This window comes from Antennarius striatus, chromosome 14 (genome assembly GCF_040054535.1).
Source record: "Antennarius striatus isolate MH-2024 chromosome 14, ASM4005453v1, whole genome shotgun sequence".
Lineage (NCBI taxonomy): Eukaryota > Metazoa > Chordata > Actinopteri > Lophiiformes > Antennariidae > Antennarius > Antennarius striatus.
In genome coordinates this window covers 7,317,313-7,341,180 of record NC_090789.1, presented here as the reverse complement: position 1 = coordinate 7,341,180, position 23,868 = coordinate 7,317,313, and the positions used below count along the sequence as shown (strand labels likewise).

The window sequence follows — 23,868 nt, the reverse complement described above, 5'->3', positions numbered from 1 at the left end:
TCTCTCTCTCTCTCTCTCTCTCTCTCTCTCTCTCTCTCTCTCTCTCTCTCTCTCTCTCTCTCTCTCTCTCTCTCTCTCTCTCTCTCTCTCTCTCTCTCTCTCTCTCTCTCTCTCTCTCTCTCTCTCTCTCTCTCTCTCTCTCTCTCTCTCTCTCTCTCTCTCTCTCTCTCTCTCTCTCTCTCTCTCTCTCTCTCTCTCTCCCCCCTCTTTCTCTATATGTGTATGTGATTACATGCGTGCACGAGCAAAGCTCTGGATCCATAGCACATCTGTTTTTCTCAGCGTTCCAGAGTTGTGTGGGAGGGACTACATTACTGTGTGTGTGTGTGTGTGTGTGTGTGTGTGTGTGTGTGTGTGTGTGTGTGTGTGTGTGTGTGTGTGTGTGTGTGTGTGTGTGTGTGTGTGTGTGTGTGTAAAAGCGCGCGCAAGCGACTGAACTTTTTTTTTTTGGCAGAACTCTGTAATTCGCAGCAGATGACCGCTTGGGGGGATGGAGGCTTTACTGGGGAGGTGAGCGTTTTCCTCAGACAGAATGAGGGCGCACTGCACACAGCTCTGAGGAAGATGCTGCTATTAGTCTTGTGCATGATGTAGGCGATGCTTTTACGCACATTTTGCAGGGCATTCACTGGATAATGGACGAAAAGATCTCCAGCGAGAGAGAGGAGAAGGGCGACTACACCTGAAATACACCAAGCGAATGACGCGCCGGCCTCTGGCTGTGCCATCCGCGCTGTGGGAATGGATACCGGTAGTTTCTTGGCGGTGTTATGCTTCTTCCTGCTGACGCTGAACGGTACAATCTCTTCCTCACCGGTGACAAACGGATGTCCAGACCGCTGTGACTGTCAGCACCAGCAGCACCTCATGTGCGCCAATCGCGGGTTGCGCACGGTGCCCAAACCCGCCTTGCAGGTGTCCGAGGAGACGTTGATTTTGAGTCTCGGAGGAAACTTCATCTGTAACATCTCTGCCTTCGACTTCACACGGTACAGTAACCTGATGAGGTTGAATTTACAGTACAATCAAATTCAAAACATTCAGCCAAAAGCTTTTGAGAAGCTGGCCAGATTGGAAGAGCTGTACTTGGGACATAATCTTCTATCAAACATACCCGCAGGGACTTTACAACCCCTGGAGAAATTAACTATTCTCTATGGAAATAATAATGACATCCAAAAAATCACTCCTGAGCTGTTTGCCAACCTGGATAATCTTGTTAAACTGCGTCTGGACGGGAACTCACTAGAAGTTCTGCAGGACTCTGTTTTTAAAAGTTTGACCAATCTGCATTATCTTCACCTGGAATCCAATAAACTACAGTTTATTCACAAAAACGCTTTTTCCAAACTCACCAACCTGCGATTTCTAAATCTGGCCAACAATAAGCAGACTGCAGTGCGCAATGTCGTCACCTTCTCTCAACTCAAAGCTTTGACAACTTTGCTGCTTTCTGAAAATGAAATCAGGCACATCGGAAACCACGTTTTCCAAAACCTTAAAAAACTGTCCAAACTGTCCCTCAGCAACAATAGAATCTCTCGTTTGGACAGCAGGGCTCTGAAGGGACTCTCCAGCCTGAGGGAACTCCTCATTGACGGCAACGAACTGCAGGAAGTCCCCGCGGGTCTGTTCGACTCCCTGGAGCGCGTCGAGAAACTCGATTTGAGTCGAAACCGGATTTCTAACATGGACTCTCTTGCGTTTTCCCAACTTAAACATTTAAAGGTTTTGAAACTGAAGAATAACATGCTCACTAGCCTGTCAGGGAACATTTTTGCCCTTAACAACGTGCTTTACGACCTGGATCTCCATGGTAATAACTGGACGTGCGACTGCCGTCTGGAGGAGCTGAGGAGGTGGATGAGCGCCGAGCATTCTCAGGGCAAACTTTTGACTGTTATTGTACAATGTCATCACCCAGAAAGTCTTCGAGGGAAATATTTGGACTATCTAAACAGCTCCCAACTGCAACCTCTGGGAAACTTGACCCAGTTGTGTAGGAATCCACCCAGGCCCGAGGAGAGCAGGGGAGGGGATGTGCTGGTAAAGGTGAAGGACAGAGAGATAGAACCAGTGGGTTCAATGAAGCAGGGGGGGGAAGCTGGAGGTGGTCAGGTCAGGGGCCCAGAAACTATTGATTTGACAGAGGGGGACAAGGAGGAGGTGATAACGAGGAAGGAGAGAGAAAAAAGGAAGCCAGAAGGACAGGAGGATGTGAGAGGGGTAGCTGGAAAGAAAACAAAGAAAGATTCGATGAGTCCAAGATCACGACCTGCAGGGACCGCGTCAAAACACACTAAGGGACGAGGAAGATCAAATGTCATTTTCAGAACTGATCCACCAGCCATCTCTCTAACACGACAGGCTGGAAACCAGGGTGAAAGCACTACTGATCTGCACAAGGAGCTCACCACCGCCTCTCCTGTCCAGCCGAAGGAGAAGTTTGATCTTCTAAGGTCAGATGAGGAGGACGCTCTACCGCTTATCACAGATCCATGTGTGTTCAACCGCCAATTCATCATTGATGTTTCAGTGGATAATGTCACATCTAGTACGGTCATGGTCCACTGGACCACCATGGATCATCACCGCTACACACCAGGGCCAGGGCCATCGCTCGATGAAGTACACTATCGTATTCTGTTTGACCGCTTTGGCACCCCAGATCGTTTCCCCCGTTATGTTTACACTCGTGGCACAGCCCGCTCCGTAACCCTCCGAGAGCTCAGCTCAGATGTGACCTACATGGTCTGCGTGGAAGGAGTTGTGGGACGAACTGTCTGTCAAGTCGCACCCCGTGACCACTGCATAGGGCTGGTCACGCTCCCTGAGGCCTTGAGCCATGGAGGCTTGCTGTCCTCTGACCTCCAGCTGGTGACTGTGGCTACTCTGGTTGGGAACGCCATGCTGTTTCTGGTCATTGGTTGTGTGTGGCTGGGGCGGAGTGTGAAGAGAAGGTTGCAGAGGAGGAAGTCAGCAGTCCATGTGCGGCACATGTACTCCACCAGGCGACCATTTCGTCCCACTATGACGACGGCTTCGGTGTCCGCTGACTTCACCAGCTACCAAAGCAGTCGTCCAGCGCGTCTTGCTCCCTTGGAGGAAGGGGATCTCATTCAGTTCCCTTGTGAGCGCTTTCTGGACACTAATAGCGTCCGCAGAGACAGTGACATGCAGAGATTCTCTGACTAACGCTGGAAATGCTGTTATTTTTTTTCAGCTGTAGTGAGAGAATTTCAGTGTAAAGGTGAGAGCAGACGTATACGGCAGAAAAGACAAAGCTGTCACACTAAAGTGTCACATTAAAAAAATAGTGTGTTAGTGGTTGTGAATGAATCAGCTAATCTGTCCCACCACTTTGCTATGTTTCCTCTATCATTTGACCACATGACATTTTTAGAAGTGACTAAAGAACAGCTGAGCTCATCAGTGCTTTTTCAGACACCAGAGGAAGTCCAATCCCTCTGACTTCTTCTTCCTGTTTTGCTCCTTTTCTCTTCACCTTGTCTCTCACTTCCCTGCACCTGTGAGTTTTTTTGTTTTTTTTTAATGTGTGATTTGTTGCGAATGCAAATTCTGTATGCATGAATGATTGATCACTGATTTCAACTATGGTGCTACTATTTAGTTCATAGACATCCTATTGTCTCATATTTGTACAGTATGTGATGATGGCTGCTGGCTGGCAGGGAAAGAAGCACATGTTTTGTATCACTTTGTATCATGTTTTATACTTTTTATATATGATTTTGCATTAACTGAAGAAGTAAAATTCCCAGCAATGTGACTGATTTCTCATTTGAATGTTTACTAATGTCACTTTGTGTGAGACTTTTGACATTGTGCACAAAGATAGTTTTTAGAGATCCTTGGAATATCAGCGGAATATATAAACACACTTTATACATGATTGGTTAGATATCCATACATCAAGATGATCTTATTTTACTCTTTATTTTTCCACTTCTGACTTAGTCATTGTATAAGCCTAAATTAAGGAGGCCAAACTGGTCGGGCTCAGAAATATCATCAGACATGAAGCGTGTGGGTGGCTACAATAATGGCAATCATATGTTAAAGACTAAGTGTTTGTGCATCCATGCTTTTGCATGCATCACAGGATGAGGTCTGGCATTACTTAAGCAGTCCCTTTGTTTGAGTAGACAGGGTGGATCACCTTCCACACTCCAAATCACAGTCGCTCTCTCACACACATATGCATGCAAGCTAGTTTCATATAATCAGTCAAGATGTCAAAATGGAAAGGGTTTTGACATGAAAGCATACTGCACGATTACATCTTTTCATTTTGTTAACACCTGGTGCCTAAAATTGAGTCCCAAAGTTAAGGCCAGTTTAATGATGAAGTCAGTCAAATTAGACTAGACAAAAAAAAAAAAAAAGTTGCGTTGTGCTATTGATCTTAAGAAATACTTGTGATTTATCGGTTCTGTGATCTACAGTACTTGTCACCAGTTATTCTGGTAAACCATTAACAAAAGCAGCCACTAGATGGCAAACTAGACCACACTGTATATACAGACAGGCGACCTCATGGTCACAACCACGGATATAAATCAAACATTCAGACCTACTTTATATCAGTAAAGAGTCTGAAAAAGGATAATTAAAATAAAAACACAAGGAAATAACAATATGTTTTTCTTTATTATTATCTGGAGCGGTTTGAGTTATGAGGAACAGTTTATATCTATTTTGTATCTTCGGGCACTTAGAGAAAAACAGCATGAAAAGAAATCCTGTACAATCATCATTGAATTATTTGTAGAAAAATACATAGCTTCGATAATAAGCTGCTCAGATGAGAAGGTGTAAAATGTGAACTTGCATATGCTCAGTTATATAAAACTAATATGCAGGCTTTTTTACCAAAAGAGTGCAACATACAAGAGAGAAAAATACTTATGATTGTGTGTTTGTGTGTGTGTGTGTGTGTGTGTGTGTGTGTGTGTGTGTGTGTGTGTGTGTGTGTGCATGCTCACAGTCAGTGGTTAGATTGTTGTGAACAGAAACAGAAGATATCTGAATAAATACAGGATTCATTTGCCATATAACCATCAGAGTTGGTCAAAATGCTTTGAGCTAAGGTTATTTCTGCAACTGTTATGGAAATGTAGCAGTACATGGTTCTGGTCATCTCTTCTGTTTAAAAATACTTTACATGGCTTACATAAATGTGTTAAAAATTTCACCCATCCAGTTCAGTATTTAATCTGCAATGGAAAGACACGTGGATCCATAGCTGAGTGGTGAAGAATGACAGACAGATAATTCAGTCAGGATTCAGCCACCCAGTCCCCACCTATTCCTTTATCTGTCAAGGGCTAGAGTCCCGGCCTGGGGTTACGCCCTGTGTTGCCTCCGGCAGTCGAGGAGGTGGAGATGCTGTTGTGTTGGATGGCCTGCAGTTGAGACCCACGACCTGCAGGGGTGGGACTTCCTCCTGGGCTCACCCCTGCAGCTGAACACAGAGACAGCTGTCAATCAAAGACCCACGATCCTGCATGGAACCCTGTGCTTCGCGGGTGGGATGCATGAGTGTGTGTGCATAAAATGAATGAAAAACCCACTACAGCTCGTATTAAAGGAAAATATCTCTTTTATTTTAACAAATACAGGTGAAAAGACAACAAAAAATACAAATAGAACACATGCCAATATTGCATCCATCCTTAGTTCTCTGAAGCTCAACAAAAACTAATTTTGGCTTTCAATTTAATTACAATGTGCAGTATATCTTTTCCATAGCATTCATTTTAGTTCACACACAGATTCAGTTATTGTTGAGATTAAACTTTAGCCTTTCTTTAAGAGCAAGATTGGCATGGCGATTTGTTGCAAGCTTGCTTCATGCAAACGAAAATAGCTAATGCCAGAATGTTGCATTGCCCACCAGAGTTTCTCAAATATCATGAGTGAGTATGAAAATGACAATAAAAAATATATTCCTTTTTTTGGAGAGAAAAGAGTGCAGTGTTTGATCTAATTGACTCTCCACTGGAATAAAAGTGCAAGTACCAATAATTGTAGGCAGTGGGGTTAAAAACAGAATAATTGTTTTTTAAGTGCTGTTAAGGTCCTCTATGTACAGTACAGGTAATGTCTCTCTTTGTGCCGAGGGGCTATTTGTGTCAACGGGATGTATTCCCTTACATGAACAACTGAAGGTATTTGAATGATACCCTCAGTTGTGGATGGAGATGTCTGTGTCAAAAAAAAAAAAAAACAGATGAGAATTTACAGAGGAGGAGTTGCAGGGTAAGGGGTTTTACTCACTGGGGTACCCCTGTGCTTCTCTTTGCCGGGCAGTGACAGGACAGTCCTTGTGGGTGAGCAAAATCTGCTTCAGCTGACCAACCTCAGATCTCAACGACGTGACCTCGTTCTGCAACACAGAGGAACTAAGTACTACCCACAAATAATGGATGGTGATCGTGTTACTGTTTCAGAGCGCGCCCCACCTGTAGCTGCAGGTTTGTGTGCGTCAACTCCTCTGCTTTCTTCTCCAGCGACGACACCCACACTTTCCTCTTCTGTCGGCAGCGGGTGGCTGCAGCCCGGTTCCGTTCTAGAAACTTCTGCCTGCGCTCGTCGGGGTCATGCTCTACTGTCCTTCTGCGACGACTGCCACCTCCTCCTCCTCCTGCTCCTCCTCCACCACCTCCTCCTCCTCCACCACTGCAGCTCCCACCTGCCTGTGCATGCTGAGAGTGTGATGGCTGAGAGGGTTGCATGTGCTGTGCAACAGGAGATAACTGAAAACAAAAGCACATCAGAATAAAACCTCATTGTCATCCTTGTGACATCACTGAGATGATCAGTAAATGTAAGACATCCCACCTGAGCTGGAACAGACAGTGGAGGCGAGCCCTGGTGCAGGTTTGAAGGGGGTGATTGGTGAGCCGGGGCATGCTGGTGGCAGTGGGCGTTTCCCAGATGCTGCGGAGGCGGGGCATGGCATCGCTGTTGGTAAGTGAGAGGTGGAGCTGAAAGCTGTGAGTGGTGATGATAATGATGGTGATGATGAGGCGGAGGATGACGGTGCTGATGATGGTGTGACATCATATCCATCACACGACCCATGGATGCCACAGGGTTGTTAACGGCGACCATTCCTGTGTGGTGCTGTTGGAAATGGTGGCCCTGCATCTGTTTGGATCTCTGGGTGTGATTAAATATGACATAGAAAACAAAAACTATTATACAGAGAGTCCAGCTGATGCTCAGCATGCAGTCAAAATGATTAAAAAATTATGAGAAACAATTTAGAAGATGAAGATAACCTTTTATATTAAAGCAATGACGACTTTATTTCAATAAATGTGCAGCGATTCCTTCAATTTGTTAAACCCGTGCATGCTTAAATTTGAAATGTCTTTTTGCCCTAATATGAGAAAAACATTTGTCCATGAGGAAGGAACAGTAGAATACTGTTAATTTACATGGCTCATATGTTTGGTGATTGTTCTGTTTCTTTGTTTCTTGTTTTGCACTATTTTATTTGCAAAAGAACTTCACATTTTTTAGGCAAAGAGCCAGGGCTAACAAAAAAGAAAGATGGACGTGTCAGTGCTTCATGAAAGATAAACACAGTGGAGCCTCAGTAGATGACAAAACCTTACAACTGGTATATTCTCACACCCTCGCGTGTGAACTGCACATTCCATCTGAGTTTATTGGGTCCTGCAGGAATGTTACAGACAATCAAGCATGACTTTCAATTATATTATCCTGGGATTTGTAGCCCCCCTCCACAGTAAATAGGAGCAGGTAAGGATTATTCTGATTTTCGATGCTCAACAAAAGCATGTCAAGAGTCTCAAACTACTGAAAAATGAATTCTTCTGACCTCTGACACCAAGGTTTTTTTTGTTTTGTTTAAGGGGATCACATATACCATAGTTTCTGCTAACTACAGTGCTTTCACATTTGCTGTATGAATATTTCATATCATTAACATATCTGTATTCCTATCACAAGGGTCTCTGGCAAGGAGATTATGTTACTGCATTTAAAAATAGCCTGCAAACATACACAATAGACTTGAAGCCTGCTCCTGCAATGTGTAGCAAGATGTCTCACATTATAACTTCTCTCAGAAACAATCACACACTTTTTGCAGTTGGTTCTAATCACACCGATCATCAGCAACCATAGATGTGGATGAGAGGAATGATGTGTTCCAGTAAATGCTGCTGCCTACCGTTTGATACCTTCACACTTTATCATTCCTGTGTATCATCTGACTAAGCAGACTGTTAGAGCTAAATTAAACCTCATCTCACCTTTCTCCTACGCTCAGCCGAGGAAGGGAGCGAGGGGGGGAGGTCATGTTTATAGCATGACATCAACCCACCTCCCTGGTATCTGAGTATCGCTATCTGGTCCCTATTACACAATATTTCTTTAAGAGCAGCAGCAGTTGTTTTTTTTCCCCCTTCAACCATTCAGCATTGAAAGAAAAAAAAAAGGGAGCACATTTAGTGGATGCCAAAGATGAGGTCACTGGGTTGTCTGTGCCAGCTTCACCGACTGGCCAGGCTGCCAGCCTAACAGACACACACAGAAAAACACACCGAGTAGGACGGGACATGGGTATTTCTGTTTACTACATAGAAACACCCTGACACAGAGGCCTGTGATTACATCATGGATCTCCTTGGACTGGATGACACACCACGCTGATATTTCTTTCTGGAGGGATCAGTGAATGAAGACATGAAACTGTACATGAAGCAGTGATCTACTTTTTAAAAGTTGACTTTTACACTTAAGTTGAGTGTAGAGATACTCCACAATGGAAGAATGTTAATGTTCTACTTTGGGTTCACAGAAAAAGAGTCTTGTTTCATATGTGGGAAATGCAAAATACATAAAAATAATAACGACATAAAAGACATGGTTTGAAGAAGATGAGTGTATGCAAGTCCGTTCAAACACACAAAGAAGAGAGGTTCGTTTTTTGAACCCGTGACCTGCGTGGCTCCGAAACCTGAAACCACTTTTCATTTGCCACTCCATATACACGCTCTGTACTCGGAATCATAAATCGCGCACGCATGTGTTTGTCGATGTGGCACAATTTCACAGTTTTTCATTTCAAGTTGCTTTTGATAGCCATTGTACTGTATGTTTAACAATTTATGCCACATGCACCTAAAAAGTAAAAAAATATCACATTTACATGGACAGAGATTGAGAGCATGTTGACACAAGGAAGACAGGAAGAGTATGTAGATTGTGATTTCATGGTGACTCTGTGTATGTTTGTGTGTGTGTGTGTGTGTGTGTGTGCGTGCGTGCGTGCGTGCATGTGTGTGTGTAGAGAGAGAATAAAGTAGACGGTTATTGTTTTAAAAGTTTGTCTCCGCTTTGATTTATATGCCACAGCTATGAAGGTGTGATGTTCTGTGACAAAGCTCGCTGGTCTTACTGGAGGAGAGAAGAGCAATCCAGAGAAAGAGGAAAGAAACACCAGTGCTTCAAAGTGATTACCTGAGGCGAGGAACAGGAAGGGTTGTGTACAGGACGTGGTATACCCATTAAACACGACATCTGCTTCTCTATCTGAAGAAGAGAAAGATAACCTTTCAACCATGACAAGGAAAAGCTTCAGCATATCACCCTGAAGTATAAAGAGTTCCCCACAAGGTCACATCCATTTGGAGTTTGACTAATTCATCCCAAACCGTGAAGTGAATTTTTATGTCAGCCATGAATAGATCTAGCTCAAGGATCTTGACCACTTTGGTCGATATACCTGCATGTATAAATCATAATGCATGTGGGTCTGGATGCTCATGTCTCTCCAATTCTTACAGGCATGTGCTGAGCAGATGCCCCTTGCATGGCGGGGTCTGGCAGGGTTCCAGGCAAGGATGCTGGCAGCGGTTGCCGGTGTCTGTTCCGCATGTGGAGGAGGGAGGACAGCGATCCTGGGACCGGCCTGTGGTGAGACAGAGAAGGCTAAGAGGCTTTCTGGAACTACACTTTGAGAGGCACAATATTCAGACAGGTGTTAACAGCAGTGACTGAAATGAGTGGACATGACTTAAAATGGTCTATGTGGAATTTAGAAATTAGGTGCTGTAGATATATCAGTCCTCAATGTGAACGATTTTGTGTTAAAATTTTCTATGAAAATTATTGTTCTATGGATTATCCAGAATAAGAGTATTATTTCTGGGAAAAGGCTGTTTCCTTTGTCAAATTGTCTTCACTTTCACTGTGCCTAGGAGTAAGCAGCATTGCCTGATTTGGTGATTTTCTTTTTAAATGTGTTTCCTTTTATTTGACTGTGTGACTAAAATTAGCTCTGGGGTTGTTTGACCTACTTTTTTAATCGTTGGGTGTCATTGAATCTTAGTAATTTTCTTTTGAAATTTGTAATTTCATATTATAAATATAAATTATGAGATATGAATATACCGTGTACAATCAATCTCATATTGTCAAATTGTCTGCAAAATTTGTTTAATTTCTGGTTTTTATTTAAGGTTAATTGATGTACAACTTTCATTATTTATTATTCATTTATGGATATATATCTAAAGATATATATAATATACAGTACATAATATATATAATAAATATTCTTGTATCAAAATGCATAAATGTTATTATGATTTAATAACATAATTAATTGAAATATATATAAATGTATACATGATATAAGTATAGTTATTTATTATATTAAATGTATTTATTTATGATTATGCATTTAAATATGTTTTTTTTTAAGCGGGTTGTCAGCGGTGAATTATTTAATGGTGTTGATATATGAATGATCAGTATGTAAATGTTCACAAACACACACACACACACACACACACACACACACACGCATACACACACACACACACACACACACACACACATTCACACCTGGAGAATAATGAAGAAGGAGAAAAACAAGTAGAAGAAAGGAAGGTTTGAAGTTTTTATAAGGCTATTAGATGTCATTAAAACCTGGCAACGCTGAGTGGAGGTAGAAATCTTAGAGATGAAAGGCTTAAAAAATGTGGTCACATACAACCAAATATTTTTGTACCACTACAGGCTGTTTGAAGTAAGTGAAAATAGGGTGTTTGGTAATTTTGAACAACTAATAATTAAAATGCATGCAAAAGCATTCATGTATCAAAACAATTATCAAGATATTACAGATATATATTAGAAAAAGTGACAGCTTGAGAGGCAGGAGAGAAGCTCAGGGATCACAGCAGGGGATGCTGAAAAGCGGGGTGCCATGTGTTGACCTAACCGCTCTGACCAATCACACAGTGTGGGCCTCCACAACTTAGCTGAAGTCATTGCCAATGATGTCATCACTGAATCTGGGGTATGCAGCCCGTTTAACGTACAACAAAGTAGAGACAAACCAAAACAGCATTTCCTAACGTAACCACAACAGTCCTTCCGGGCCAATAGCCAGGCACTCGGAGACCAGGTCACTACGGAAACCAGTGGTAAACATAAGGAGAAACAGTCACACCACCGATCCATGTTTCATTCAGCAACACTTAGCTAGTTTCATTGGACTCATCTGGATTCAACTGACACAGCATTACTGCACCATGACTGACTGTCGGCCCTCTCTCTGTTGGTCCATCCCGTCTCATTCTGTCCTCAATTTTGGAGTTTATTTCATTATTTATTTATTTATTTACTGCTTCGATTCTCTCATTTAATAAACGGCAGAGTTACAACAGAGACGCTGATTTTTACAAAATGTCTTGCAAGCAGGAGTCAAGGTCCATCAATACTTTTCTTTATTTTTTGTAAAATTAAGATTCCTCCTAAAGCTAAAAGAAACAACTTTATTGATTCGCTGTGGGGGAAATTATTCTTGCCATTCTCGTATCTGGGTTGTTATTCATCAACCATGTAAATAATGAGATATAGAGTGGTGGACAGCTCTTTCACAGTGTGCCCAGCGAGCAACTTGTAGGTGGATGGTGCTTTGCTCAAGGGCACCTTGGCAGTGCTCAAGAGGTGAACCGCCAGTTCCACTGCGAGTTCACTCTCCAAACGTTTTGGTCTATAAGGGCCTTGAATCACACACATCTGGGTCCCCAGTTCAAGACCCTGAGCTACTACTGCACCCAAGTGTAAGGACTGCCCCTTGATATGACTCCACTTGGTGGCCTTTGTCCTGTGCAATGCTATATCTCTCTATCCCATATGTTCTGTCTGGAACCATAACTATGAAACAAAACATTTCTGGAAAAAGAGTGTGAAATATGTGGATAATGTGCCGTCAAAAATGTTCAAAGAATTTGATGTGTTCGAAATTAAGCTCGAGAAAAAATATTTTTTTAAAACCCACAGCATCGTTTCATTTATTGATGCTTTATTCTGTTTTCTAAAATTTTCTATAAAGATAAATATAATCCACGTACGCGTTTATTACAAAGAATTATTATAATCCAAACAGACGTAGATAAATGTCACAAAGAAAATCTTTTCCAAATGCAAACTGTTAACAATTACAGCTAAAAACAGGTTTGGATTGCCAATATACATCTTAAATCATACATCTTTTAACATAATACTGTTGTTTTTTCATATAGCAACATGTTGAAAATATATTGATCTTAAATCTCTCATCATCCCGAAAGCATATGTATGTGACTAATGTCAGGAAGAGAAAGAGCAGCTGTTCAGATAAAAGACAGGAACTCCTCTAATCTGTCCACTGAACTGGGTGATAACCAGGGAGCCATGGAAGAGAGCTGAGAGACTCCAGTCTGAGTCTGAACAGACAGAGTAGAGGCAGCGTTTGGGTGGCAGGTTCTTTCGTATCAGTGGGTTCAAGTGGGTGTTGCACAGCGGTTTTTCATCTCTTTTGCTACGACTTTGTTGTGTCAGTAAATTATTGTTTGATTTTTCTCCCTTGCTTTCCCTCAGTTCATTAGTGCAGTGATAAATTACATGAGGGAAATGCCAGCCTGTGCCGAACTGAGTGAGTTATAACATGTCAAAAGCAGGATGGGAGAAACACAGCAGAGGAGAGGAGGACAGGGAAAAAAAAGACATTATGTGTACGTGTACGTGTGTATATATATGTGTGTGTACGTGTGTATGCAATGACCGTACTCACCCTGAGTGTGTGAGCGTGGAAGGAGTTTGGGTGCTGACTGATCCACACTGGGAGGAGGAAAGAGTTTGCTGTGCAGTCAAGCTGCAGCTCGGACCCATCATGATGGCGTGAGCCTGTGGATGCTCCAGCTGATGGGTCTGGGGGTGATGCAGCTGTGGGTGGGGGTGCGTGTGCTGGAGCTGAAGCTGTGGTTTGAGGTGGTTCATACAGGACGGCCCATTATGCGGAAGTGTCTGCAGAGATGGACGCGATAGTCTGATTTCAGTCTGAGTATTTAGCAAGGTTGGGTGTGTGGATGCGTGTTGTTGTGAATATTGTCCCCATTTGGGCTTTCTAGACTAACTTTAGTTACAATTTTGAAATTTTGCTTAAGCTTTATTTTTCATTTTTGTCCTAAATTTACCTGTTTGCACTTTTCTTCTTCTTGTGCTTGAAGAAACTCCTCCTCTATCTCTTTGAACAGGCCGACCTCGTCACAGTTCTGCAAAAACTGCGTTGGCGTCGGAGTTTGGTCTAAAATTATTACACACACACGCACACACACACACACACACACACACACACAGACACACAGAAGCACACACACACACACACACACACACACACAAAAGACAGAGAGAAAGGTTTAAAAAATGAAAAATTTTCCATTAACGTTAACTGTGGTCCAACACCGGATCTCCTCTCAGCTGTGCTCTGTCTCGCTCTGTGATAACATCAGTCTGCCTCTCTGGGCCTCCTTAACATGAAGGGGTCAAAGGTCAGCTGGGCCTTTTGTTTTGATATGAGATTTCCTGTGGGAGCTGTGACAGGCTGCAAGACTGAGACACACAGAAAAGCTCGGTGGGAGAACAAAGATAAGATGTCATGTTGATGTTTACATCCAGACAGACAGTTGTTTCTATGGTAACAGACAGCATCATGTGACATTACTTTGACAGGAAGACTGGATCACTTAAAAGAAACTTCTCCTGTATCGGTTAGATGTACTTATTGGATTTTACATTTACAGTACCTTACAATACAGACTTAGGGTGTTGAAGAAAAGTCAGGTCTCCAATATCTGGCTGTGAACTTATTTTGCCTTTAGCCACAAAGGTATTTTATTTGACTTCTCAGATGAGTCAAACACACTGGGATCTGATTATGTCTTTGAAAGCCATTCTGCCCCAGTCTTCTTTCCACAATTACAGCTAGGACCTGGAGCAGCATTTATTCTGGAACTCAAAATCTCCCCACTACATCCAAAGGTAATTGAATTCTTCTTGTATGTTTGCAGATCTTCAAACAGGATGACTCACATTTGTGGGAAAAATTAAGCCTTGAAGACACGGGAGACATAAAATACAAACCAGTTAAGTCTGGGTGTTTTACAGTTTTTATGTGGATGTGGTATTGAGAAGAAATGATTCAACAAATATTTTTTAAATATTTTATCAACAAAGTAAGTGGAAATAATTTTTCAAACCAATGTCCTAGCTATTTGTAACCTAAAAAAGCCAAAGCATTCCTTAAATGTGAGCATTCAATACTTTTTTAAAAATTTTCTTTAAATATTAAACTTCAAATCTTTTGGGTGAAGAATGCTGGGCTGCAAATGATATAACATGTTTATTTAGGATCATTTTATTTTTTAAGTATGACTTAAACACAAAAATATGCAAAATCAGTTATTTTTAAAACATTAATTTGACTTGGACAATATCTCGTTGCAAAGTCTAGACGTGATGTGAGTGATATTCCTGCTGGTTCGGGGTTGCCTCCAAACTTGAGGGGAACTCTGCATAATCTTTATGAACTGTGTGACAGTACTCATCTTTTAATGAACTAAGTACTTAATGGACCACAACTCTCTCACATAATCTTTTCATAAGACATTCCCATTATATGAAAAGTGGGAATTCTCTTCTGGTGCATAACTATTCTTGAATAAATCCTCATTTGTCCTGGTGTTATGAAAGCTGAAATCATAAGGAAGATGACACTGACACAAGTTGATTTGAGATTTATGGATTATGGGTAGCGAGTAACAATAACATGTAAGCACATCACTGAAGCTGATGTCAAGATTAAATCCAAGTAAATAGGACATTTTTATGAATAATGCCCCAGACTGGATGAAAAAAGTCTTTTGGGACTTTTTGAATTAGTGAACTTCTTATGCGTATTCATGTACAGCAAGCCGCTGATGAAGCAATAATTTACACGGACTGTAAAAGTACAAATAAAAAATAAAATACTTGAATTTGTACAGACCTCTGCATGCCACCTTTTTTTTATCTTCACTGATGCAGCATCAAGATGTCTGGTAAAATCTGATATTTTACTCTACATGTTGCAACATGAGCAGCTCTTTTTCACAGCACAGGGAAGGGAGCCCTCAAGCTTATCTGATTTCATACTGCACGTTGTACAGTCATCATGTCATGTTCATCAAGCCCCTATCTTGAATAGAAGTCGCACCCAGAAAACAGCTGACATAAAGAATGTCTGAACAGTAAAAAGAGATCGTGTGGTGTGCCGTGGTTACGTGGAGTGCAGGAGAGGAGAAAAACTAGAGGCATAGAGGAAAGCAACAAGTCTTTTAAATCATTTATCAATATCAAGATAAATAATTATATAACAATAAAAATTAAAATATCCAGGCATGAATATCTCATGAAGTCACACCACTCAGTTCAAATCTAAATCATCGTCTCGGTTACAGTGCACTAACACAACACTGCAGTCATTATGTAGTTGAGGTAATGCAGATTCAGAATCATTCCATCAGATTTACATATTTGTGAAATATAGTGAATTACATTCATTTCAATTATATTTTTGTTTATATGTTAGAAATATTGATGAACATGACTGTCTATACTAAAGATTTCCTAAGTCAAAGTGTTGGGTAGCATCAGCTGATTTGGAATGCAGTTAATCCAAGTAAAGAGACATCACCATGGCAACATCACTAAAGTGAGTGCTTTATACACCTTGGGCCCAGTGGCATAACAATTGATGATCTCGTCAGTTTGAGGATTATTACAGGATTTTGTTTTCATATTGCCTGTCACCAATTTCTTTGGTTGTTCAGGTTTTAGTGACAGCGCCCTCAGTGGCAATGTTGTCTCTCTGAGTGCTTTCTTATTTCTTTTGCACTGCCTCACCTGGAAAAGCCGTGTCTGTCTTGAGTGGGGGGAACTTGAGGGTCATCTCATGTTTGTGTCTGTGGATGATCAGATGCTCCTCTACCTGGAAGCGCTGCAGCACACCAATCGAGTGAAAGAGACAAGAACAGATGCATGCAGCTGGATGACATGACACACGGAATGAAATGATCAGTTAAACATTTAAGCTGAATAATTAGTCATAAAAGTCTTTCTCAAGTGAATCACTCCAGATGAAGACGGACGGAACATTATTTTGATACATATGTTTAAACTCTTTGTCTTTCAAATTTATATCTTGGATTTATTTTTCCAATGGTTAGTAAGTGGATAATATGTTCTCCACCAGTTATTTGTCTTTCACATGTTTGTCTGTCTCTTTGCAAGATTACACACAAATTATTAGCCAGATTTTGATGCATATCAGAGAGAAGAACCCATTATAATTTGAGGTGAATTTTTTTTTTCATCTTTTAAAAACAGTTTTTATATTGAACTTGCTTTTCATGAAACTCACAAGGATTCAGTTTAAATTATTTAAACAAAAAAAAAATGGAGTCATGGTGAACTTTCTATTGTCCTTCTAATTCTAAGTATAGTTCTTCATTGCTCACCAACCTTTAGGACATATTACAGTGACATTCAAAGAACAACTAAAATCTTACATCCTATTTTTACAAGCCCAGAAATACACCATGACCTCTGTTTGCCAGCACACAAGGACTAATATAAACTCACTTTATCATTATGTTACAATAATTTCCCTGCCACATTAAAACAATTTCTTTCACTTCGACCTCATTCTTTAAAAATTCTTAATGATAATGTAACCACATATTTTCTGAAATGTCATCACCACAGCGCAGATGCAACACACATATTGTTTCCTACTGACCTGAGAGCAGCCTGGAGCACTGCACACATAAGGCCTATCCTGTTTTTCATTCATGTCATATGCAAGCCTACAAAACAGAAGAAGCAAGAATACATTAAATTGTAACCTCATCATCCTATACGCAGGGAAGTGTTAGATCGCAGTCACTACACAATATAATTTAGCAGAAGGCCTGTCATTTATTTGTCCTGTATTTTTATTCACACAGAGGAAATGGCGTGAGATAAATCAAACTCTAAGCTTAAATGATTCAGGTCTCCTCCTGTTATTACGTCTTATTGTGAAAGCATTGTGTAATGAAGTAATGCAACATCTGATGGATGGTTCACCCTGAGACTCTACATTATCTCAAGAGAAATGATCCATTTGCTGCCAGTGGGAGCACAACTGTCTTTGATGTACATGGCAGAGAGTCGTCTTATTAGGACAAGTACTAAAAAAGAATAATCTGTTTGTGTGTTTCCAAACTACTCATTACATGCTGCTAATAGCATGTAGGCACTAGAAGGGAATTAACGTATTACAGCATGGTGATCCTCACTTTCCAGTGGTTATAATCTGATGTTGTGCAGTTGTTTCAGCCTGCAATTAGACTTTCATCAGGGCATCGGTTAATAAAAAGGAAATGATAGCTGCTTTCCGTGCAAACTGGAAAAATAAAGTCATCTTTCATATCAAACATGGAATAGAACACATTCATCATAACAAAGCTTTGACCCTCTTGGGTCTTCAGTCGCGATGTCAAGGCAGCGGTGGGCAGTAATTAGGTCCGATCTGAAGTGCTGCTGCCGCTACTGGCCCTCTATTTTTCATTCAGCAAGGAAAGAATCCTTAAACATCGTGACCTCAGACATTCCTTAGTGCTGAGTGTCACCTAACAAGATTCACACACACTTGTTGAGGTCAGGGTGGGCCTTCCTTCACTTCTTATTGTCCTACTGGACTGATAAACTACAAGCGAGGAGGAAAATGTGATCAAGAAATGTAACAGGTGGAGTTGGAGGTGATGAGAAGAGCGTTGTACATTTCTTCATCTTAAAAAAAAAATTGGGGTTTGCGTGAAAGCATTGAGAAGACACTAAAGTGGCTCCTGATGTTATGGGAAAGAATGAGAGAGAGGAGAGAGAGGGCAAAAGTGCATGCTTCCATAAGAAATGGAAAGTGTGTGTGGGGTGGGATGGAGGGGTGAAGAGTGACATTAGGTGATGGCAAAGCGAATGAGGAGGGGCGATCAGAGGGAGAGAGAGAGAGAGAGAGAGAGAGAGAAAGAGAGAAAGAGAGAGAGAGAGAGAGAGAGAAAGTGAGAGAGGACACAATGAAAGGAAGACAGAAGGAATGAGGAGGCAGCAGAGGGAGGGCTGCGTCACAGGCCTACTCCTGACAGGTTTGAACCTGTCTCTCCCCCCGCCTCCATTTTCCAGCACCCAGCAAGAGGTGACTTCATAGGTGTGTGAGTGTGTGTTTGTTTGTGTGTGTGTGTGTGTGTGTGTGTGTGTGTGTGTGTGTGTGTGTGTGTGTGTGTGTGTGCGTGTGTGTGTGTGTGTGTGTGTGTTTATTTGTCTATCTATGTTTATAGTCTTCGCAAAGTAAATGACCAAGCAAGTGTTTACAGCACCACAAACAGAAAACTAATTCCTAAAATCAGATGAAAAAGTTTTGCAAGCTTACATTTTGTTATCAAGCTGTACCTATGGTGTGTAGCCCTTCTTGGAGCAGGATTTAACAGTGATTACATAATGTCTTAATTCACTTTTAAGTATTTATCTAGATTGTTTACAGACCATCACCATTATGGTCTCTATCCTCCTGTCAGCAGCACTTGTACAAGATGAGCAGACTCAGCACTTTTTGAGCAAAACCTTCTGTCAGACTGGTTACATCAATGCAAATGACGTCATCCTTAATACATAAATCCAACAACAGACCGGACAACATGTTGTCAATCCAACCCGGATTAATGTCCGACGTGACAAAGAAGAAAAAAAAAAGACTTTAGGACAAATGGATTTCAAAACTTTTTTTTTTCCACATCACATACTTGCTATATAACTTTTAAAACTTGGCGTGCATTTGATCCATTTATCCATGTGTTCACTTTGAAAGAGTTGGTCGTTACTTACTACTTGTCGGTGCTTTGACATTAAATCGGTCGCGTTGGTTTGGAGTTCATTCAGCTCAAATTAGTCAGCGGTTCTCGCCCGCAAATTCTGCGTAAAAGCGGCCGGTCGGTGCCCGCATGTGTCCCGTAAACACACCGCGGTGTATCCGTTCCTTAACCGCTCCGTAAAACAACCTGTTCAACCCATAAACAAGCCCGGCACAGCTGTACGCAGGGTGCTGTCACACCCCCCAAATAGACGCGCAACGCTCGACCCGTCCGCCTGGTGATGAGACTGGAAGCGGTAGTCCTAAACTTCCCTCGTTAACTTTCCGATGTGTGAAGAAAACAAAATATTCAAAAAATTTTAAAAAAAAATTAAAAAAAAAAAAAGAAAGAAAAGAAATAAAGTTGACTTCGGTGGAGTCTGCGCGGTTTGAAACTTTTGTGAATGAACGCGTCTAGCGGAGCCTTACCTACTGTGGAGAGAGACGAGCGGCGCTCCAGAGAGGAACCACGTTGGACTGGAGCGGGATTACAATACGATCTATTTACAGAAGCATTACATCACCCTCCCGGTGACGTCACATGGGATTCCTGAACTTCTAAATCATTGCGGTCCCGTACGGAGAGAAGGATGGGGGGGGGGGGGGGGAGGCGGGGTTACACCACCGGTAAAGGGGATGGATGGGACGGCAACATGGTTTGTGGGCTTGTCCCGGCAGACGGGCCGTGTCAGACACATCAACAGCAACGTGACGGGACGTGGGCAGACCGGTGGGCGGATGAAACCCTGTTTTGTCCCCCCCCCCTCTTTCCCCTCCTTGTGTCTGCCTGAAACGGGACGTCCCAGCGTCTGAGCCGACTTTACGAATCAAAATGAGCCATTATAAAGGCCGGGGTTTGTCTGTTCTTAACTTTTCAGAGGGTAAGACTCTGTTTGATTTATTTGTGAACTAATTTGACTTTTTCTGGGTCGTGGTTCGATGGAATTCGGATTTACGTTGTCCCGAACTGATTCCAATGAATACAGATAAGTTGTGTGATGATGATTATAACTGGTAAACAATTTCATTTGTGGTTTTAATAGTAATTAAAGTAATTTAGATATGCTGTTATTATACTTTATTATATATGACTAATGATAATATATTGTCTCGGTGTACCCCGCATATTGCGCAGATATGATGACCACCAAAATTGATTGACTCCGAACTGGTTAAATTATCAAGTAGCGTAAGGGTATGGGCCCATCACAACATCCAGCTCTTCCAGGATGACACATCCACATGTGTGACTGCAAGACAGTTTACTACAGTGTCACCCAGCACAGTCTGCAGAGCAGCTATGACATGAAGAGAGCTGGTGGGAATGTTTGTGACTAGAACAATACTTCTACTCAATCATCCTCTTCTCAACAGGTCATACAATGTAGACCAGAAAATCAAATTGAAATAATTTGTTTGTGAAAATGTGATCTGTGACTGTTTGAAGTGTTTCCTTATTTATTTTAGCAGTGTGTGTTTTAAATATTAGTTTTTCATCGACATGTATGTACATAGCTTTCATCTGTATGTATTGTGTCATCTACCTCGTTTTTTTTTCTTCTTCTTGGAACTGTGAGCATTGTACAATGTACAATGTCAATAAAGCTGATTCTGTTCTACTTTTCTTGAGGATGAAATGTTATTATATCACAATAATGCTACTTCCCCTGTCGCGGATTGCAGGGTGCTGGAACCTATCCCAGCTGACTGGGGGTGTGAGGCAGGATACACTCCAGGCACAAAGCCAGTGCACCGTGGAGCCACATGTAGACAGATATATCTCAACCAGCAGACAGGAAATAACATATCTTACATTGAATAATTACTGTTTTCTATTTCTAAAGCCTACTTACGTTTTATAAGTAAATCCACTGTTGCTAAACATTGCGTGTGTGTGTGTGTGTGTGTGTGTGTGTGTGTGTGTGTGTGTGTGTGTGTGTGTGTGTGTGTGTGTGTGTTTTGATGGCTTTGGTAAAGCTATGCTACATTCAGTTGTTATTTTAAAAAAGATTCTCAGTCTTGTAATGTGTCATGAAATTCCATTGGCCATAAAAACTAACAAAAGTAACTTTAGTCTTTTACATATTCACTGATTTGGCATATTATCTCTGCCATGTTTGGTCAAGCTTTCCGGAGAAGAGAGGAATGAGGTTTTATTATGGTTGATGTGCAAAATAGGACCCAGCCTTACTGACTCATCATCCACCAATAGCCAAAAGTATTCAAATTCTAGTGCCCATAGCAACAGGAAGAAACAGGAAGTTGTGATGATGTCACCCTGTGTTTTGAGCTCTTCCCCCTTGTGTAGATGTGAATCACTGAGTATGTTTTCAGCGAAGATAAGGGATGTGTTACGGTGTGTGTGTGTGTGTGTGTGTGTGTGTGTGTGTGTGTGTGTGTGTGTGTGTGTGTGTGTGTGTGTGTGTGTGTGTGTGTTTGTGTGTGTTTGTGTGTGTCTTGTAGTCAAAAGTGTATGATGGCAGCCAGGAAATCACTGGCTGGTGTTTCAGAGAAAATAATGCGGCTGAGATTGCCTCCATAACTCAGTGGCTGTACCAGCCATTACCATCTGGCGTCTTCTCCTCAGCATAGCTTTTAACAGCCTGACTAGGAGTGGTACAGACCTGTCTGGTCAAGGCCTGATGTCATGTTGTCTCTAAAATATGACATTTCAACTCAGAAGTCAAGCAAACTTAGTGTTCTCAAGTCTGTAACATTATCCTCCTTGTTGCTTCATTACACACACTGTCAGGCTGCCAAACAGTTTTGATTTGACAGGTGCATTATGACCATTCCTATCTGCAAGTTGCAGAGCAATGTGGGACTTAAAAAGCAAGTGGAAACAGATATTTTAAGTTAGAAGCCAAGAATACAAGATAGAGTCAGCTGATTACATAACGAGGTGATTGGAGTTAGTTGTATCCAACTTTACTGTTGTACTTGGTCCACAATGAAAAAAAAATATGTGTATGACACTGGTCTGATTGTCGATCTTAGGCAAAAATGGGTTGATGATCTGGAAATCTTTACTAGTTTGATATCGACCCAAAGTTGTGCACCACCCAGAGACCTCTGATGAGATGATGTCATGCACCATAAACTCTCTGTGTCTCTCCCACTCTCGCTTTTCACAACACATGCTACCACTTCTCCTTTACGTAATGGTGTCAGGAACTGCGTCACTGTCACAGTTCTGATACACCACGTGTGTGTAATGACTGTGTTTATGTGGAGTGTGTGTCTAGGCACTTGTGTGTAAGAGAGAACATCTGTGTTAAGCCGATGAAGTCACTGGACTTCTGTAGTGTACATTGAGACGGTGGATGGCAGTGATGTCATGTTGTTTGTGTCAGTGTCTGTTTGGACCGATAGTTACTTGAGGGGGTTAATTTGAGTTTATTAAAAGTTTTTGTCTGTGTGCTTCGCATGGCTGGACAGATAGAGGACAGTTAGAAAAGGCAAATGCGTTCCCAGGTTAAGGCTGTTTGCTGAAGTCACTGGCCAGTGGTTTATGACAGGACATTTTAACGCTTGATTAACAGGCCCAACACAGACCAGCCGGCCCTGATTAACCAGGTGATTTAAGAACGTTTTCCTCTCTCCAGGAATCACACACACGCACACACACAAACACACTGCAAATTCCGCTCCTCACCAGTGTCCCGTTACAGCATTAATTTATTAACTTTATTGATGTAATAGATGTAGTTTCAATGCTATGCAACAGCTTTAACTAAACACTGACACACACACTCACAGATAACTCTACATGTAGGCTTGCACTATAATACCCATTTATTTAGAATATTTGGGCCGTACCAGTAATGGAAAAAGAAATAAGGACAAGTTAAAACAAACAAAGACTAATTTTCTGGTTTGACGTAGTTTCATGCTAAAACACTGACAGGTTTTATAAACATTTCAAATGTTGGCTCCACCCCGTTAAAGGCAATAATTGAATCAATATTGCACATTTTGAAGGTATTGTGTAAGTATTTCAATACAAACTAGGAGTAGGAGGACAGTAGGAGACACCTTTATTGAGCACAAAGTGAATCAATTAATATATGGAGGGAAAAAAGTCAGCAACTATTTACCATGTCAATGAAAAGAAGAATGAAGATTGCCAGCATAGGTCCCACTTCTGGATGATTATTAGGAGCAACCAATATGTGACTCTGATCAAAGGAAGCATTGTTCTTCCTCCAGATTCCATCTACACAATATGAGAAATACAGTGTGCCCCCGCGCATTCACGCATCAACGCTCGCGATACCACCTCATCGCGGGTTTTTGGTAGGCAGTCACGTGATACCGTACGCACTTTCTATTGGCTGACGGCATCCGGAAGTGCGCTATGTTCCATGAGTCTCGGACTTCCGTGAGACACAAAAGTGCTTTAAACAGTCGATAAGAGTGTGGGAAAAGGTAATACAGATAAGGGGTGGTTTAATATCAGTATGGGGAGGGTTCATAAATGTTTAAATTACCATAAATAATGAGATAAATGGTTTGTTGTTCTATCGCAGAATTCGTTAATCACGTGTGGTTCC

At 41.5% G+C, this 23,868-nt stretch overlaps 2 protein-coding genes across 5 annotated transcripts; one reads left to right on the top strand and one right to left on the bottom strand.

Moving 5' to 3' along the window:
* The first annotated feature begins 479 nt into the window (after positions 1–479).
* tril (TLR4 interactor with leucine-rich repeats) lies at positions 480–4,550 on the top strand. Its single transcript, XM_068332249.1, has 2 exons — positions 480–510; positions 621–4,550. The coding sequence occupies exon 2, from the start codon at positions 742–744 to the stop codon at positions 3,193–3,195; it is 2,454 nt and encodes an 817-aa protein (XP_068188350.1). The 5' UTR covers positions 480–510; positions 621–741; the 3' UTR covers positions 3,196–4,550.
* Positions 4,551–4,652: 102 nt separating this feature from the next.
* Positions 4,653–19,852, bottom strand: LOC137606915 (cyclic AMP-responsive element-binding protein 5-like). Of its 4 annotated transcripts, none has more exons than XM_068332252.1 (11): positions 19,745–19,852; positions 17,171–17,237; positions 16,276–16,369; positions 13,530–13,639; positions 13,127–13,359; positions 9,844–9,970; positions 9,520–9,591; positions 6,865–7,185; positions 6,486–6,779; positions 6,301–6,409; positions 4,653–5,479 (listed from the first exon to the last, which is right to left on the bottom strand). In XM_068332252.1, the coding sequence occupies exons 2-11, from the start codon at positions 17,222–17,224 to the stop codon at positions 5,349–5,351; spliced, it is 1,545 nt and encodes a 514-aa protein (XP_068188353.1). In that variant the 5' UTR covers positions 17,225–17,237; positions 19,745–19,852; the 3' UTR covers positions 4,653–5,348. The 4 variants fall into 4 exon arrangements, with proteins under 4 accessions (XP_068188353.1, XP_068188351.1, XP_068188354.1 ...); XM_068332250.1 differs by having other exon boundaries at positions 4,653–5,485; positions 19,745–19,828; XM_068332253.1 differs by having other exon boundaries at positions 4,653–5,485; positions 16,276–16,416; positions 19,745–19,785.
* Positions 19,853–23,868: the final 4,016 nt, after the last annotated feature.